The 14,250-nt window shown below is 44.3% G+C and overlaps 4 protein-coding genes across 5 annotated transcripts in view; 2 read left to right on the top strand and 2 right to left on the bottom strand.

The window, feature by feature from the left end:
- Dnaaf2 (dynein axonemal assembly factor 2) overlaps positions 1 to 2,934 on the top strand; it is a 9,327-nt gene extending 6,393 nt beyond the window's left edge. Inside the window, exon 3 of the mRNA XM_021178728.2 lies at positions 916 to 2,934. Coding sequence (XP_021034387.1) covers positions 916 to 1,407 — 492 coding nt within the window. The 3' untranslated portion in view covers positions 1,408 to 2,934. The remainder of the gene's footprint in view (positions 1 to 915) is intronic.
- A 1,921-nt stretch (positions 2,935 to 4,855) lies between these two features.
- On the bottom strand, positions 4,856 to 7,463 carry Mgat2 (mannosyl (alpha-1,6-)-glycoprotein beta-1,2-N-acetylglucosaminyltransferase). Its single transcript, XM_021178729.2, has one exon. It carries the CDS (start codon positions 6,969 to 6,971, stop codon positions 5,643 to 5,645), a length of 1,329 nt encoding a protein of 442 aa, XP_021034388.1. The 5' UTR covers positions 6,972 to 7,463; the 3' UTR covers positions 4,856 to 5,642.
- Positions 7,464 to 7,553: 90 nt separating this feature from the next.
- Rpl36al (ribosomal protein L36a like) lies at positions 7,554 to 8,891 on the top strand. The gene is made up of 2 exons (XM_021178730.2): positions 7,554 to 7,642; positions 8,460 to 8,891. Exon 2 carries the CDS (start codon positions 8,489 to 8,491, stop codon positions 8,807 to 8,809), a length of 321 nt encoding a protein of 106 aa, XP_021034389.1. The 5' UTR covers positions 7,554 to 7,642; positions 8,460 to 8,488; the 3' UTR covers positions 8,810 to 8,891.
- A 3,490-nt stretch (positions 8,892 to 12,381) lies between these two features.
- Lrr1 (leucine rich repeat protein 1) overlaps positions 12,382 to 14,250 on the bottom strand; it is a 9,904-nt gene continuing 8,035 nt past the window's right edge. The window contains exon 3 of one of the 2 annotated variants that reach the window (XM_021179592.2): positions 12,382 to 12,812. In XM_021179592.2, coding sequence (XP_021035251.1) covers positions 12,795 to 12,812 — 18 coding nt within the window. In that variant the 3' untranslated portion in view covers positions 12,382 to 12,794. The remainder of the gene's footprint in view (positions 12,813 to 14,250) is intronic. The other variant, XM_021179591.1, reaches the window with a different exon arrangement.

The following is a 14,250-nucleotide window of genomic DNA, read 5'->3' as shown; positions in this document are numbered from 1 at the left end:
CCTGCCTCTGCCTCCCGAGTGCTGGGATTAAAGGCGTGCATCACCACGCCCAGCTTTTTTATTTTTCTTTTTTTTTTCTACTCTCTCCTTCTCTCTGCCTTTCTCTGTCTCTACTACCCTCTTAACTCCCCTCCCCATGCCCTAAATAAACTCTATTCTAAAAAGAGAAAGACAAAGAGAGACAGAGAGAAGAGAAAGAAATGTGCATCTAAAGATTTTTATTTTATGTGTATAGGAGTGTTTTGTCAGCATGTATATATACACAGTTGTTATAATAAGTGTGCTGGGGCGGAGCAATCTGCCATATGGATGCTAGTAACTGAACCTGGTCTTCCCAGCAGGTGTTCTTAACTGCTAAACCATTTCTCCAGTCTTACCTGAAAAAATTTAATTAGAAAATCAAAGCCACCAGTCATTGTGGCTTAATTTCAGGCAGATCTAGTTCCAAGCCAGATCCTGTCAAAATATAAGGACTGAAGAGATGGCTCAGAAGTTAAGAGCACTGACTGCTTTTCTAGAGGTCCTTCCTAAGTTTAATTCCTAGCAACCACTATGTGTATAACCACTATAGTATACCACTATAACCATCTATACTGAGATCTGGTGCCCTCTTCTGGCCTGCAGGCATACATGCAGGCAGATCAATATACATAATAAATCTTTAAAAAATTTTTTTTAAAAAAGAAAATTGAATTTAGTTTGAGGTTGAGATGGCTCAGTAGATACAGATGCTTGCTGAAACCATGGAAAGAGAAAACTACCTCCAGAAAACGCTCACCTCTGAACACCTCTCCCCACGACACACACACACACACACACACACACACACACACACGTAAACGCTATGATTCCATTTGCTTTTCAGTTGATTCAATTCTGTTGCTTCAAACAATTACTAATTTGCTATTTATACAGTTGCAGGAATGTAGTGGTCCTGCTGGGCTTCAAGCAAAGGGAAAAGGAGTCAGAGAAGGCTGTCCTCTGAGTGAAGCAGAAGCCGCTGACCAGTCCGCTACCTCTCCAGCTGCTTCTGATTCAGCTGCGGCAGTCGAAGCACTAAAAGTAAACACTTATGGTTCAGCTGTGGACCTGCAACACAGCTGTCCTGACGTTCCTCACGTACTGTCTGGAAAACCTCTGCAACCAGAGGCAAAGATGGATCCTGAGTTTATAAGAGAAAGCAGTACTACCTACTCGACTGAGGAAAAGGAAACTATAGGAGAGCCAGTAATAACTAAGGGGAAAAAATCTTCATTATTACTGAACAAAACTGTGGTTCAAAACATACCTGACTTTGACACTATCAAAGAGACGAGTATGCAGGATGGTAGTGTGCAGGTTATTAGAGACCACACGACTCATTGTGCATTCAGCTTTCAGAATCCCTTGCTATATGATTTAGACTGATGTATATAATTTTGAAATTTAAAAATTGAGTAAAAAAAATTTGGGACCTAAGATGGGTTCTTTGTTTTTTTAAATTGATGTAAAACCAAACATTTACAGTTGATTTTGGTGAGGAAGCTGGCAGCAATCCCAATGCCTAGCACTGGGAACCTGATGGTCAGGCAGTTTAGGTCAGGCTCAGCTACATAATGAATTAGGGGCCAGCCTAGGCTAAATGAGACCATGTCTTTTTAAAAACAAAAACCCCTGGAGATACTTTTCTTGAATAGTTTCCTTAATAAGAGAAAATATTTGTGATTTTTCTCAAAGTATTCTTTCTTTGGTTTTGTTTTGTTTTGTTTTTGAGACAGGGTTTCTCTGTGTACCCCTGGCTGTCCTGGAACTCACTCTGTAGACCAGGCTAGTCTCGAACTCAGAAATCCGCCTGCCTCTGCCTCCCGAGTGCTGGGATTAAAGGCCAAAGTATTCTTAAAAAACATTTATTTGGGGTCAAGGAGATGTGGAGACGTGGGTCATCACATGCATATGGAAGGCAGAAGACAGTGTGTCTCTGGGATTAAACCCAGGTCATCAGCCTTGGTGGGAAGCCATCTGTCTGGCCCCTTAGTTTGTGAGACCTACGTTGGTTCTGTATTCCCTATGTAGCCTGGCCTACCCTCAAAGTCTTCCTGCCTGAGTTTCTGAGGCTGGGACTAAGGCATGCATAAGCATGCTGGGTTAAAGATACTTAGCTGTACTACAAGTTTATCCTGGGTTTGTGCTCAATTTGGTTTTTATATTAAAGTTTCAAAATAAAAATTCACTGAGTTACGTTTGTTACCTACATTCTCAAGAATGCAATTAACTGGAATATGATGGAGGAATACAATCCTAAAATTTGTTCACATTTTTAAGAAGGGAAAGAACTCTCCTAACAGATAATGATCTAAACCAGTAGAAATGAAACTTAGCTACTTTTGCACCAGTTTTCATAAAAGTCTGTCACATATATAATTTAAGATAATTTGGGGTGTAGTTGGATAGCTCAGCAAATAAAGGTCCCTGTGGCAGGCCTGATGACCTGAGTTCAATCCCTGGTACTTACACATTGGAAAGAGAGGATCTACTGCAAGTGTTTTCTGACCCCTACACCTATGGTAGCACACAAACTTGTGCACACACACAACACATACACAGATTAACAAGTTGGGTGTGGTGGTGCATACCTTTAATCCAAATCCTCTGCAGTAGCAGGTGGGCCTGTAAATTGAAGGCCAGATCTACACAGTTCCAGGACAGCTAGGGCTACAAAGAGAACCTGTCTCTGGGGGAAATGAGAGTGCGCTCACCCTTTTGGGGGCTGGAGACAGTGGCTGAGCAGTTCAGAGCCCTTGCTTTTGAGAGGACCCAGGTTCGATCCCTACCACCCACATTATAGCTCATAACCACCTAATTCGAGGTTCAGAGGATTTGATGCCCTCTAGCCTACGTGGGCACCAGGTGCACAAGTGAGCATGCATACGTGCAGGCAAAACATCAATATGCATACAGATAAATTTAAATGTTTTAAGAGTATTCAAAACCAACTCTAATTTCTTGGAAGTTAAAGTATTAACATCTTTTGGTAGCTGGGCGTGGTGGCATGCGCCTTTAATCCCAGCACTCGGGAGGGAGGCAGAGACAGGCGGATTTCTGAGTTCAAGGCCAGCCTGGTCTACAAAGTGAGTTCCAGGATAGCCAGGGCTATACAGAGAAATCCTGTCTTGAAAAACAAAACAAAAAAGAAAGAAAAAAAAAAACCAAAATATCTTTTGGTTTTAAAGAATGTTAAAATTTCTAAAGAGGTTGGAGAGATGCTCAGTAGTTAATGGTAGCTGCTCTTTGAGAGGATCCTGGTTCAATTTCCAGCACCCACCTAGCAGCTCACAACTATGTGTTAACTCCAGTCCCAGAGGAGCCAATGCCCTCTGACCTCCACAGGTGGTACACAGATACACATGCAGACAAAATGCCCACACACAATAAATTTAGCACAGGAATTTAAAAAAAAAAAAAAAAAAAAAAACCTGGCCATTTTTGTTCTGACAGAAAAATTGCCTTTTCTATCAAAACCAACTATTTTTAAAATCAATTTATAACTCCTAAAATGAGGCAAAGAGGAGATCCAAACAGATTTGTGGGTTTTTTTTCTCACAAAGTATTTTAGACCAGAATGAAAAAAAAAATACATAAAAAATATAAATGGGGGGCTGGTGAGATGGCTCAGTGGGTAAGAGCACCCGACTGCTCTTCCGAAGGTCGAGAGTTCGGATCCCAGCAACCACATGGTGGCTCACAACCATCCGCAACAAGATCTGACGCCCTCTTCTGGAATGTCTGAAGACAGCTACAGTGTACTTACATATAATAAATAAATAATTCTTTAAAAATAAATAAATAAATAAATAAATAAATGGAAGAAATCTCTGTGGATGTCATCACGAGTCCCAAGGTCATGAGCTGATCTAGTTGTGTTTCAGACAAGACCACTAATGACTACTAGCCTTTGAACACTCCTGGAAACCACTTTCTTCTGTCCTTTGAACTGGTGATATCAGGTTAAGATACTATACAGGGTGTGAATCCTGGAGAAGGTATTTACATCTCTCCCTATGCAACACTGAACATTATGCACTTGGAATCTATCTATCTATCTACTATCTATATATATCTTGGGGTACAGTCCTTGCGTTGCATGCAAAGGGCTCTGTAATCCCAGCTGAAGGCAGAAGTGGAAGGGTTATAAACACAAGGCCAGCCAGAGCTATGCACACAAACCAATCTTTAAACAAGCAAAGAGTAAGACAGCTCAGTGGTAAAGGTACCTGCCACCAAAGTGCCTGGAGTTCTGTCCCTGAGACTCACAGGATAGAGAGCTCTGAACGTCCTCTGACCTTCAGCATTCACCACCAACACACGTGCACACTCACATGTGCACACAGGTTACAAATGTGGTAAAACATTTCAAAAGCCAAAACCCAGGCAACTGTGCTTCCCCTTGAAAATGCACACACAGTTCTAGTATGAGAGTGGTGAAGAAAACAATAATTCTTGAGACTGGTTCAAAATCAACAGTCATCTTCACACAGAAATGAGCCCTCTGCAATTTTTTTTTTTTATATATACATCATGGAAAAGTAAGCCTAAAGATTGCTTCTCACTCCTGTGACTGTACTTTTAAAAGTATCTCAGTCACAGTTGGCACCAGTTTTGCTGTACTTTGGCAAAACTGAACTTTGGATCATTTCTGGCCTTCAAAAACAATTTAGGCAGTACTTCCCTTAGGCAGCAGCTTTTCTTACTGCTCATTATCTATGCCTGGCTAATTTGAAAGCCAAACAATTTCTTCCTAAGAGAATGCACTGTCATGAACAGGCTTCCTTTAAGCTCATACAGTGTATAGCTAGAAAATATTAAGATGTGATGCTCATTCTCAAAACTCCTAGAATGCCTTTATTGATACAAATAGAAGATTCTGCAAAATGATTAGGGAATTTTATGCAAAAATGAGTATTTTATTTTGGCAGCACTAAGAAGAAAAAAAATCAAAACCACTGTATTTCTACATTGAGGTGAAAACATTGCTTCAACTTCCTTATTAATCAAATACATTCCAAAGGAAATCATGTAATATGTATGTTGAAAGCACAGGCAAATCTTAACACAACAGCACAGGAATCAGTAATACTGAAAATGACTCTTCCGACAGGATGCTTAACAAACTTAAAACTTCTGAGTTATTGAACCAAAGGATTCCTTTCTAATAACTGTGTCAATAGTGAAACTGGGTCTGTCCCAGAAATACTCTAGTGATTTCATTTTAATACTTTTTACTGTTGTTGACAGTTTTAAATAAATCTTGATATACTTAAAATAACTTTTGAAAGTGGAAAAGTTTACAAAGTTTTAGATAAAAAGATTAACAGATGTGATTTAAATAAAATTTCCCCTTTCTTTTTTTTATCAATAATCTAATCATTACTTTTAAGCAGATAGACTGAATTTTAAAACCCAAGTCCCAAAATGAAAATTTCCGTTTGAAATTTTAATCAGTCCTAACTGAAGGGTTACTATGTATCTGGACACCTTTTACAAGAAGTGTATGTATTAAAGCAGAGGCCGGTTCCTATACCTTTATTCAATTGTATATCCCATTGAGACAAATATAAAAAATAGAAGACTGTCACTTTTGCTTTTGCAATTGTGATTTTTTTTTCTCACTGCAGTCTTCTATAACTTTTACAGAGTTCATGGTCCCTAATATCTCCCCACCCTCCGTTTTTCCTAGGTGGGGAAATGGCTGCCATAGGAAACTTCTCACCGATAACTAGAGTTTCCGGAAACATGTATTGTTTGTTGCTATTTAATAATGACTCAATTTGGGCACTCTGGGTGGATGGCCTACATGTTTTCTTGTGATGCATACCACAGTCTCCAGCATGAAAAATCCTAGGAGCCTGAGGAACTAAGACTTTCCAGATTTTAGGAAGACAAGCTAGAGTCAAATATTGAAGAGTCCAGTCCCAGTTATAATCATCGTAAGTACAGAAAGTGTCCGTGCATTCGATAAGCTTCTGATACGCATCTCGGGTCAAGGCTAGCCCCATGTTGTGCTCTGTCGATTTCCAAGTTTTCACATCGACTTTGTCAGCAATGCCATAGAAACTCCGAATGGTGGTGTAGGTCCCTAGAGAGAGGACGTCACACCCAGGACACTCCTGCTGCTTCAGTTTCCACATCTGTTTGAAGACATGGTAAAAGTCTGGGGCTAGGTAGTGGTCCTCTTCCAGGAAGAGTATAAGGCCAGTGTAATCTTGAAGAACTTTGACTCTTTCCCATACAAAATGCAGCTTCCACCACCAATGGTGTTTGGTTTGTGAGAACTTGGCCTCTCTGTAATGGCCGAAGGAGTCAGGGTATTCGGCATTGATGCACCCCAACTTCAGAGCTGCATTCTTCTTTAGGTCTCTGGGGCAATCTCTAGGGTCACTACCCGGAAACTCACTCGGGTACAGCTGAATGCTGAACGGAAAGAACACTTGCAGAACCGGGCAGAAATCCACCCTGGAGATCAGACTGTTGATCTCTGCGGACCAGAAGTCATGGCTAAAGATGACTAGGACTTCCTGAATACCCTGGGCTTTGCGAAGCGAGTCTATCAGCAACCTGAGGTATTCCGGCCTGTTATGCACCTGGACCACCAGCACCAGCTCCCCGGGGCTCCAGGTGCCGTCATTACCGACGTTCCTCAGCATCTGATCGAAGTTCAACTGGTACACCAGGGACCGGTACCGCAGCGTTAGGTTGTCCACCTCCGGCCGCGGGACCGCGGGAACCAGAGGAGCGGCCGATTCGTTTGAGACCCTGCGGATGCCTACGGACACGGCGAGGTGGCCCGCACCCCGTACGGGATCCGCGTCCAGCAGCGGCGGGCCAAGGGCGTCGCTCTTCCTTTGTCGCCCATTGCTACTCCAGAGGACGAAGCCGCAGGCGGCCACCACGAGCGTCAGGATTAGCACCTTCCGTTTGTAGATGCGGAACCTCATGGTCTCCAGGGCCCGGAGCGCGGGCGCGGAAAAGGAGCTGGCGGCCTCTGCACGGAAGGGGCGGGCGGGCGGCGCCGTCGCCTTGGCCTGCAGCCCTAGGAACTGGCCCCCGCGGCGGCCCTCGCTAACTCATCCCGGGCTCCGGCGTCCTGGGGCCCGAAGGCTCTCAACTGCCTCGCGCCGCCCGGGCTCCGCGCATCCTCTCTGGCAGTTGCAGCTCCGGCAGCCGCCCCGCCGCTACGAGCCGCGGCTCAGCGTCGCCTCAGTCCTCTCCATTCAGCAACCGGGGGTCCCGGAAGAAGCCCAGCCGCGGTCGCCGACACCGTGACTCCTTTACCTGCGCTCCCCGTGGCCCTGCGTCCTCTGCGCGCTCATCCTTGCTCGCACGGCGGAACGGCGACACCGTACGCCGCAGCCTCGCCCCGCTCCGGCAGCGACCGCTCTGACAAGCCGCGACTGGCCTGCGAGCGCCCCGGCCCTTCGGCCCACACCCTCCGCCCCGCCCCGCCCCGCCGGGCGCTGATTGGCGCTTCTCAGAAGCCTCCGGAGGAGGCCGCTGCTTATTGGCTCGCAGTCCCGTCGCTCAGGTTCAGTTCCGACTTCCGCTCTGTTCATCCCTTTCCTGTTCGGCGCGTGCGGTTGAGTCGGGGATCGCGGCGGCCGGCCTCTCGGTAAGTCTGGAGCAGACCGGTAGCTGCTTCCTTGGGGATCGCGGTCGCCTGGAAGCCGGAGCCGACCGAGCTCTTTGAGGCGTGGGAAAGGGGCAGGTGCTGCCCGCCGCGGCTTGAGATCAGCCCGCGGCTCTCTTGGAAGAGACCGCTCCAGCATGGCGGCTACCGGGCGGCGAGGCGTGCTGGCTGCTAACGACACGTCAGCCTTCGGGCCCGCTGGCGAGTGACGGTGCTTTAGAGAGGGTGAAGCCAAAACAGACTGACGTGGCTGGGGGGAAGGAACGAGCCCGGTTGTTGCAGAAACGACTATATTTCGTTGTACGCCATTCGTAGCTAGAAAACGGAGCGAATTGCTGCGGGGTAGTCCGAACAAAACTTCACTCTACCCGGACGCCACTGCGTTGTCCTTGCAGTGAACCCTAAGAAATTGGACGCTGGTTTGGGGAGAACTGTAATGGCCACTCCAAGTGTCAGTTCCTTTGGACGCTAAGGCAGACCTCAACTAGCAATCCTCTGCCTCAGCCTCCCAGGATACACTCCATCAGGTCTGAGTTTTTAACTGTTAGTGCCTCGTTTTAGTTTAAAAAACCAAAAAACAGTTTTTCTATAGGCTTGAAGTGATAAGGATTGAACCCCGGTGTTTAAACCAGTGCTCAACCACTCAGCTGCATGTTGGCCTTTTATTCACGTGGGAAATGAGTACTTGGTGGGTTCACAAATTTTCGAACATTACTGTTTTTTTAAATATGTTCCTACAAAGTATACTGTTTAAAACTTTCGAATTTGAAGCTCTTTAATGTCTGAAACTTTCTTACAGTTTTCATCGCAGACACTTCTACTACAAACATGGTCAACGTACCAAAAACCCGAAGGACTTTCTGTAAGAAATGTGGCAAGCATCAGCCTCACAAAGTGACCCAGTATAAGAAGGGCAAGGATTCCCTGTACGCCCAAGGAAAGCGGCGCTACGATCGCAAGCAGAGTGGCTATGGTGGGCAGACAAAGCCAATCTTTCGAAAGAAGGCCAAAACCACAAAGAAGATTGTGCTCAGGCTTGAGTGTGTTGAGCCCAACTGCAGATCCAAGAGGATGCTGGCCATTAAGAGATGCAAGCATTTTGAACTGGGAGGCGACAAGAAGAGGAAGGGCCAAGTGATCCAGTTCTAAAACTTGTGTTCTCTGAGAGGAAAATACTGAAGCAGTAGAGAAATGACCTGCTAGGGAATAAAGTTACTGTTAATGGTACTAAGCCTTGTGTTTTGATTCTTAGTAGCATTGCATATTTAGGGGTTTTTGTTTTCAAACATAATTTGAGTCTGGGTCTATCTCTGCCTCCTAAATATTAGAATTGCACCATATCCTATTTCTATGGTGCTTTGTTGGGTTGAACCAGGGCTTTCTGCATGCTAGGCTAAGTGTATACTAAGCGCCCTACCAGAAGTTATACAGATAACCAATAGCTACAGAATAATGGGCACAGAACATATGTGATGGTCATAGAATTCATTTCCCAGATCTGGTGACAAAGGTCTCATCCTTCCACTCAGAATGGCTTGGAGACTTAACGTTAAATTGGTCACATCTTCCATTAGGTATTTTCAATTTATATGAAAATTATTATTTAATAATTGTTCATGATATTTTCCAGTATTTTCAGACTTGTTGATGTTGGCTAATTTACCATGGACAGTGATACATGTTTGGTAACTCATTCAAAAAAATTCCATAAAAGGGAGGGGGGAATAAAATTTGAATTTAAATGACTCATTGGTGGGTGGGGTAAATAATACAATTAAGACTGGAGAGATGGCTTATTAACCCTGGCTGCCTTTTTTTTTTTTTTTTTTTTTTTGGTTTTTCGAGACAGGGTTTTTCTGTGTAGCCTTGGCTGTCCTGGCACTCATTTTGTAGACCAGGCTGGCCTCGAACTCAGAAATCCGCCTGCCTCTGCCCTCGAGTGCTGGGATTAAAGGCGTGCGCCACCACGCCCGGCAGAAAGTTTACTCCTATGTAAAGATAATGAAGGAAGCAAGCTTTTTCATTGGTGGTGGTGCTAGGAGTCAAACTTAGGGTCCTGTATATACTAGGGAAGTCCTCTATTACAGACCTATACCGTCATTACCTAGTTAAGAAATAAAATTTTGGGACTGGTGAGATGGCTCAGTGGGTAAGAGCACCCGACTGCTTTTCCAAAGGTCCGAAGTTCAAATCCCAGCAACCACATGGTGGCTCACAACCACCCGTAATGAGATCTGGTGCTTCTGAAGACAGCTACAGTGTACTTACATTAAATAAATAATAAAATAAAATTTTGGGGAGACAGGGTTTCTAGCTTTGGCTGTCCTGAAAGTATGTAGATCAGGCTGGCCTCAAATTCAGAGATTAACTTCCCTCTGCCTCCTTTAAGGTAGACCACTATGTCTGACCCCTTGAATAAAGTTCTAATAAAAGTGTTCTAATGCTGCTGGGCAGTGGTGGCATAATAATCCCAGCACTTGGGAGGCAGATGCAGGAGTTCAAGGCCAGCCTAGTCTAGAAAGTAAGTTCCAGGAGTGCTAAATGCTATACAGAGAAGCCTTGTCCTGAAAAACCAGAAAAAAAAAAAAAGTGTTCTAATGCTTAATACAAATATTTGAATCTTTAAAAAAGGAAAAAAGTTTCAAATGATAAAGTTGTAGTAAAATGAATTATAGGTGAAATCTAGAGGTTCTCCTTTCCAGGCTGAACAGCCACACCCTAACACCTCTGTTCCTCCTAACCAATTCACTCTCAGACCTGGAACTCAGAGATCTGCCGGTCTCTGCCTCCCAAATGCTAGAATTAAATGTGTATCACACCATGACTTTATGGTTGCGGTGGGGGGGGGGGTCGGTTAGAATATTTGGTGACAGGTACTCCTTCCCCCTAGATCCTCAAGTAACACAATCAGTACAGGGTTTCTCTGTATAGCCCTGGCTGTCCTGGAACTCACTTTGTAGACCAGGCTGGCCTTGAACTCAGAAATCCCCCTGCCCCTGCCTCCCAAGTGCTGGGATTAAAGGTGTGCGCCACCATGCCCGGCTACTTCACCTTCATACATCTGTAACAACTGTAAATTTGGGAACTTAGAATTTACAAGATAAACACTGCATGTCCTCCTGATGTGGACACACCATACAAAATATGCAATAAACATGAGAAATACGAACACCAACACCTTATAAAGATTATACACATTTAGAAGTAAAACCTAAGAGTTCTAAGGGAAAATGGGAAGTTTAAGCAAAGCCCCTGCTTGCTTGGTCTGGCCTTCAGTTGCTCTCTATGTTCTTCAGTAGAAAGCCTCCAGTCCTGATACGGACAAAACCCAATCACTACCTTAAACCACAAGGAGAATCAAAACAGAAGCACAGTGGAGCTTAACAATGTTCATAACATGGAGCATTTAAGATAATTCAATAAATACAACCCCCCCCAAAAAAAATCCGCCTGCCTCTGCCTTCCAAGTGCTGGAATTAAAGGCAAGAAGTGTTGGGTTTTTGAAAGATTTCAGAATTTTGAATGGAGACCAGAAGAGGGATTGGATCTCTTAAGAGCTAGAGTTACAGGCATTTTAAGCTGCCCAAGAAAGGTGCTGCAATCTGAACTCGGGTCCTCCGGAAGAGCAATATTAACTCCTAACCACTAAGCTCTCTCTGGCCTTTATAACATTAGAAATGATTTTACACATGAGTATGGGTGTTTACCTGAATGTATTTCTGTGCATCAGAAGAGGGTTTCAGATTCCCTGGGACTGCAGTTATGAGCTACCATATGGGTGCTGGGAATTGGGGATCTACTGCAAGAGCAACCAGTGCTCTTAAATTTTTTTTTAAAGTTATTCTGTATGCCTGTGTGCAACTTGCAAGAATCTGTTCTCTCCTCCTGAGTGCCAACAATTGTACTTAGATGTCACGCTTTGCAAGAAGGACCTTTACCTCTGAGCCCAAGAACATTCTTTTCATCTGTGTGATTAGGATAAGTATCTAGTTTGATTTAAGATGTAGGCCTGATGTGGCAGATCTCTACAAAGCAAGTTCCAGGACAGTCAACAGAGAAACTCATCTCGAAAAAGCAAAAGCATCAACAGCAAAGTGGTGTGAAGCAGTGGGCTATGCACAGACAGCCTGGTCCCCAGTGACCCGATGGTGGTGACTTCCACTTGCACGGGACAGCTACATATCCTGGGTCCCTGGCTCCTGTCATGTAACTACAGCCTCCCACAGCCCCCAACCCCAAGAGGTATGTGGCCATCAGTCACATAGGAGCGGCACCTCCCACATGCAAATAAGGTTTCCCCAAAGATTTCAGACCAAACCAATGAGAAGTACCTGTTGTCATCCTATCTGAAAGGATTAGAGGTATGTGACACACACACACCAGAAGAGGGCATCAGATCTCTTTACAGATGGTTGTGAGCCACCATGTGGTTGCTGGGATTTGAACTCAGGACCTTTGGAAGCCGTGCTCTTTACCACTGAGCCATCTCTCCAGCCCATATCCTGGATTCTTGGGGCAGACACTAACCCTGCAATCATATGTTAACTTCACAGTAAGATCTATTCAGTATTTGTCTGCATATGCAATTTGTATGTGTGCCACACTCAAGTCTGGGGTTCCTGAGGTCAGAAGAGGGCATTGGATTCCCTGGTACATACAGTTGTGAGACATTGCATTGTTCCTCTGCAGGAGGGTATGTGCTCTTAACTGCTGAGCCATTGATATACTTCCAAAACTAAATTCAGCTTTAATTAAATTAAAATTTGAGTCAAAGGTTGAAAATGCTAACATAATATATATTTTCTTGCCATACAAATATACAATGCTTTCCTTTCTCTAATTTGTTACTGGTAAAGCACAAATGAATACTCAACTGATATACATCTAGAAACCTTTCTGTTATTACATTAACTAGTTTAACACATCCGAGGACTTTACAAAACAGGTGAGAGAACAAAAGTAAGAGACAACAGGAGCTTCCGTTCTACCCATACTATCTACTAAGACCACAGTGTGCGCAACAGAGTGTAGGTTCATTGTAGTCGTTCCTTGAATGAAAGACTGGAGACAAAATCTTCCACAGACACAGGTTTTGGCAGTATCCAAATCTTGACAAAGATGGTAAGGAATTATATCAGGGCCATATGGAATCCTAATGGGAAAAACATAGACACTGTTACTAGATGGTTTGGGTTTTTTTTTTTTGGTTTTTCGAGACAGGGTTTCTCTGTTATAGCCCTCGATATCCTGGATCACTCTGTAGACCAGGCTGGCCTCAAACTCAGAAATCCTCCTGCCTCTGCCTCCCAAGTGCTGGGATTAAAGGCGTGCGCCACCACTGCAGGACTACTAGATTCTTAATAGAACATTGAACATATCTTTAGTCCCAGCACTTGGGAGACAGAGGCAGGCAGATAGATCTATGTGAGTCGAGGCCAGCCTCATCTACAAATCCAGTTCCGGGTCAGCCAGGGCTACACAGAAAAACCCCTTCTTGAAAAACAAAACGAAACCAACAAAAACCAAAATAATCAGAACACAGAGTATAATGAAATAAGAATTAAGTATTACTCTTATTTCAGGACTCAGTATAACTGTTTTATACTGCTAAGAATAAGACAAATAGATGGGAAAAAAAAAACCAAAACCCAAACCAAACCAAACTGCCCCTAGATTTTGGTATATAATCCTGGAAGCACTCTGTGTGAGACCTGACTTAAAGTGTTTCTCCCTGGAAGGTAAAGCCCCTGGCTTGTTTTCCCTGATCTCTAAAAATACAGCCAGAAAGAAGCTCTTTGTTCTCTATAGCCAGAAAAAAGGCCTTTTTGTTTCTGAGCCTTACTTACAGCCAGGGATGCGATAATTGTAATTTTACCAAGGACATCGGAAAGAGAAGAACTCTCCTCCCAACTCCTCCCAATTCCTCAGCTAGCTGTTAAAAGCCCCCTACTGTCACCGCTCCGGTTGAACTCCCCTGCCCTGTACTGCAGAGGGACTTCATCCTCAGCTAGCTGATAATAAAACCTCTTGCAGTTTGCATCAGGTGTGGTTTTCTCTCGAGTCTTGGGGTGCTGGCCAGCTCATGGCGGTACTTGAGTTGAGGCCCAGCTTGGGGGGGGCGGGGGGGGGGTGTCTTACATCTGGAGGGTGAGGCTGACTGAGGTTGAGGCCAGACAGGCCTACACAGGGAGACAAGTCATGAACAAACAAAAACAAGCTGAGGTCAACCTGAATGCATGAAATCCTGTCTTAGAAAGTAAGCCTTGGTGGCACAGGCTTATAATCTCAAGTCTGGAGGTTGGAGAAGGAAGATCCTAAATTCAAGGTCTGACTGGGTAGAAGATATAACTCCTCGGAAGGGTAATTGTAGCCCAAGGTTCACTCTCCAGTTTTTTTTTTTTTTAAAGCAGAAGTGGGTGCAGTTATGTGCAGATGAATCCCAGCACTGGCTGCTCTTCCAGTGGTCCTGAGTTCAATTCCCAGCAACTACAGGGTGGCTCACAACCATCTGTAATGAGATCTTATGCCCTCTTCTGGTGTGTATGAAGAAAGTGACATTGTACTCACATACATTAAATAAATAAATAAAT

This window comes from Mus caroli, chromosome 12 (genome assembly GCF_900094665.2).
Source record: "Mus caroli chromosome 12, CAROLI_EIJ_v1.1, whole genome shotgun sequence".
In the NCBI taxonomy this organism is placed as follows: Eukaryota; Metazoa; Chordata; class Mammalia; order Rodentia; family Muridae; genus Mus; species Mus caroli.
This window is presented reverse-complemented; position numbering and strand designations above follow the sequence as displayed.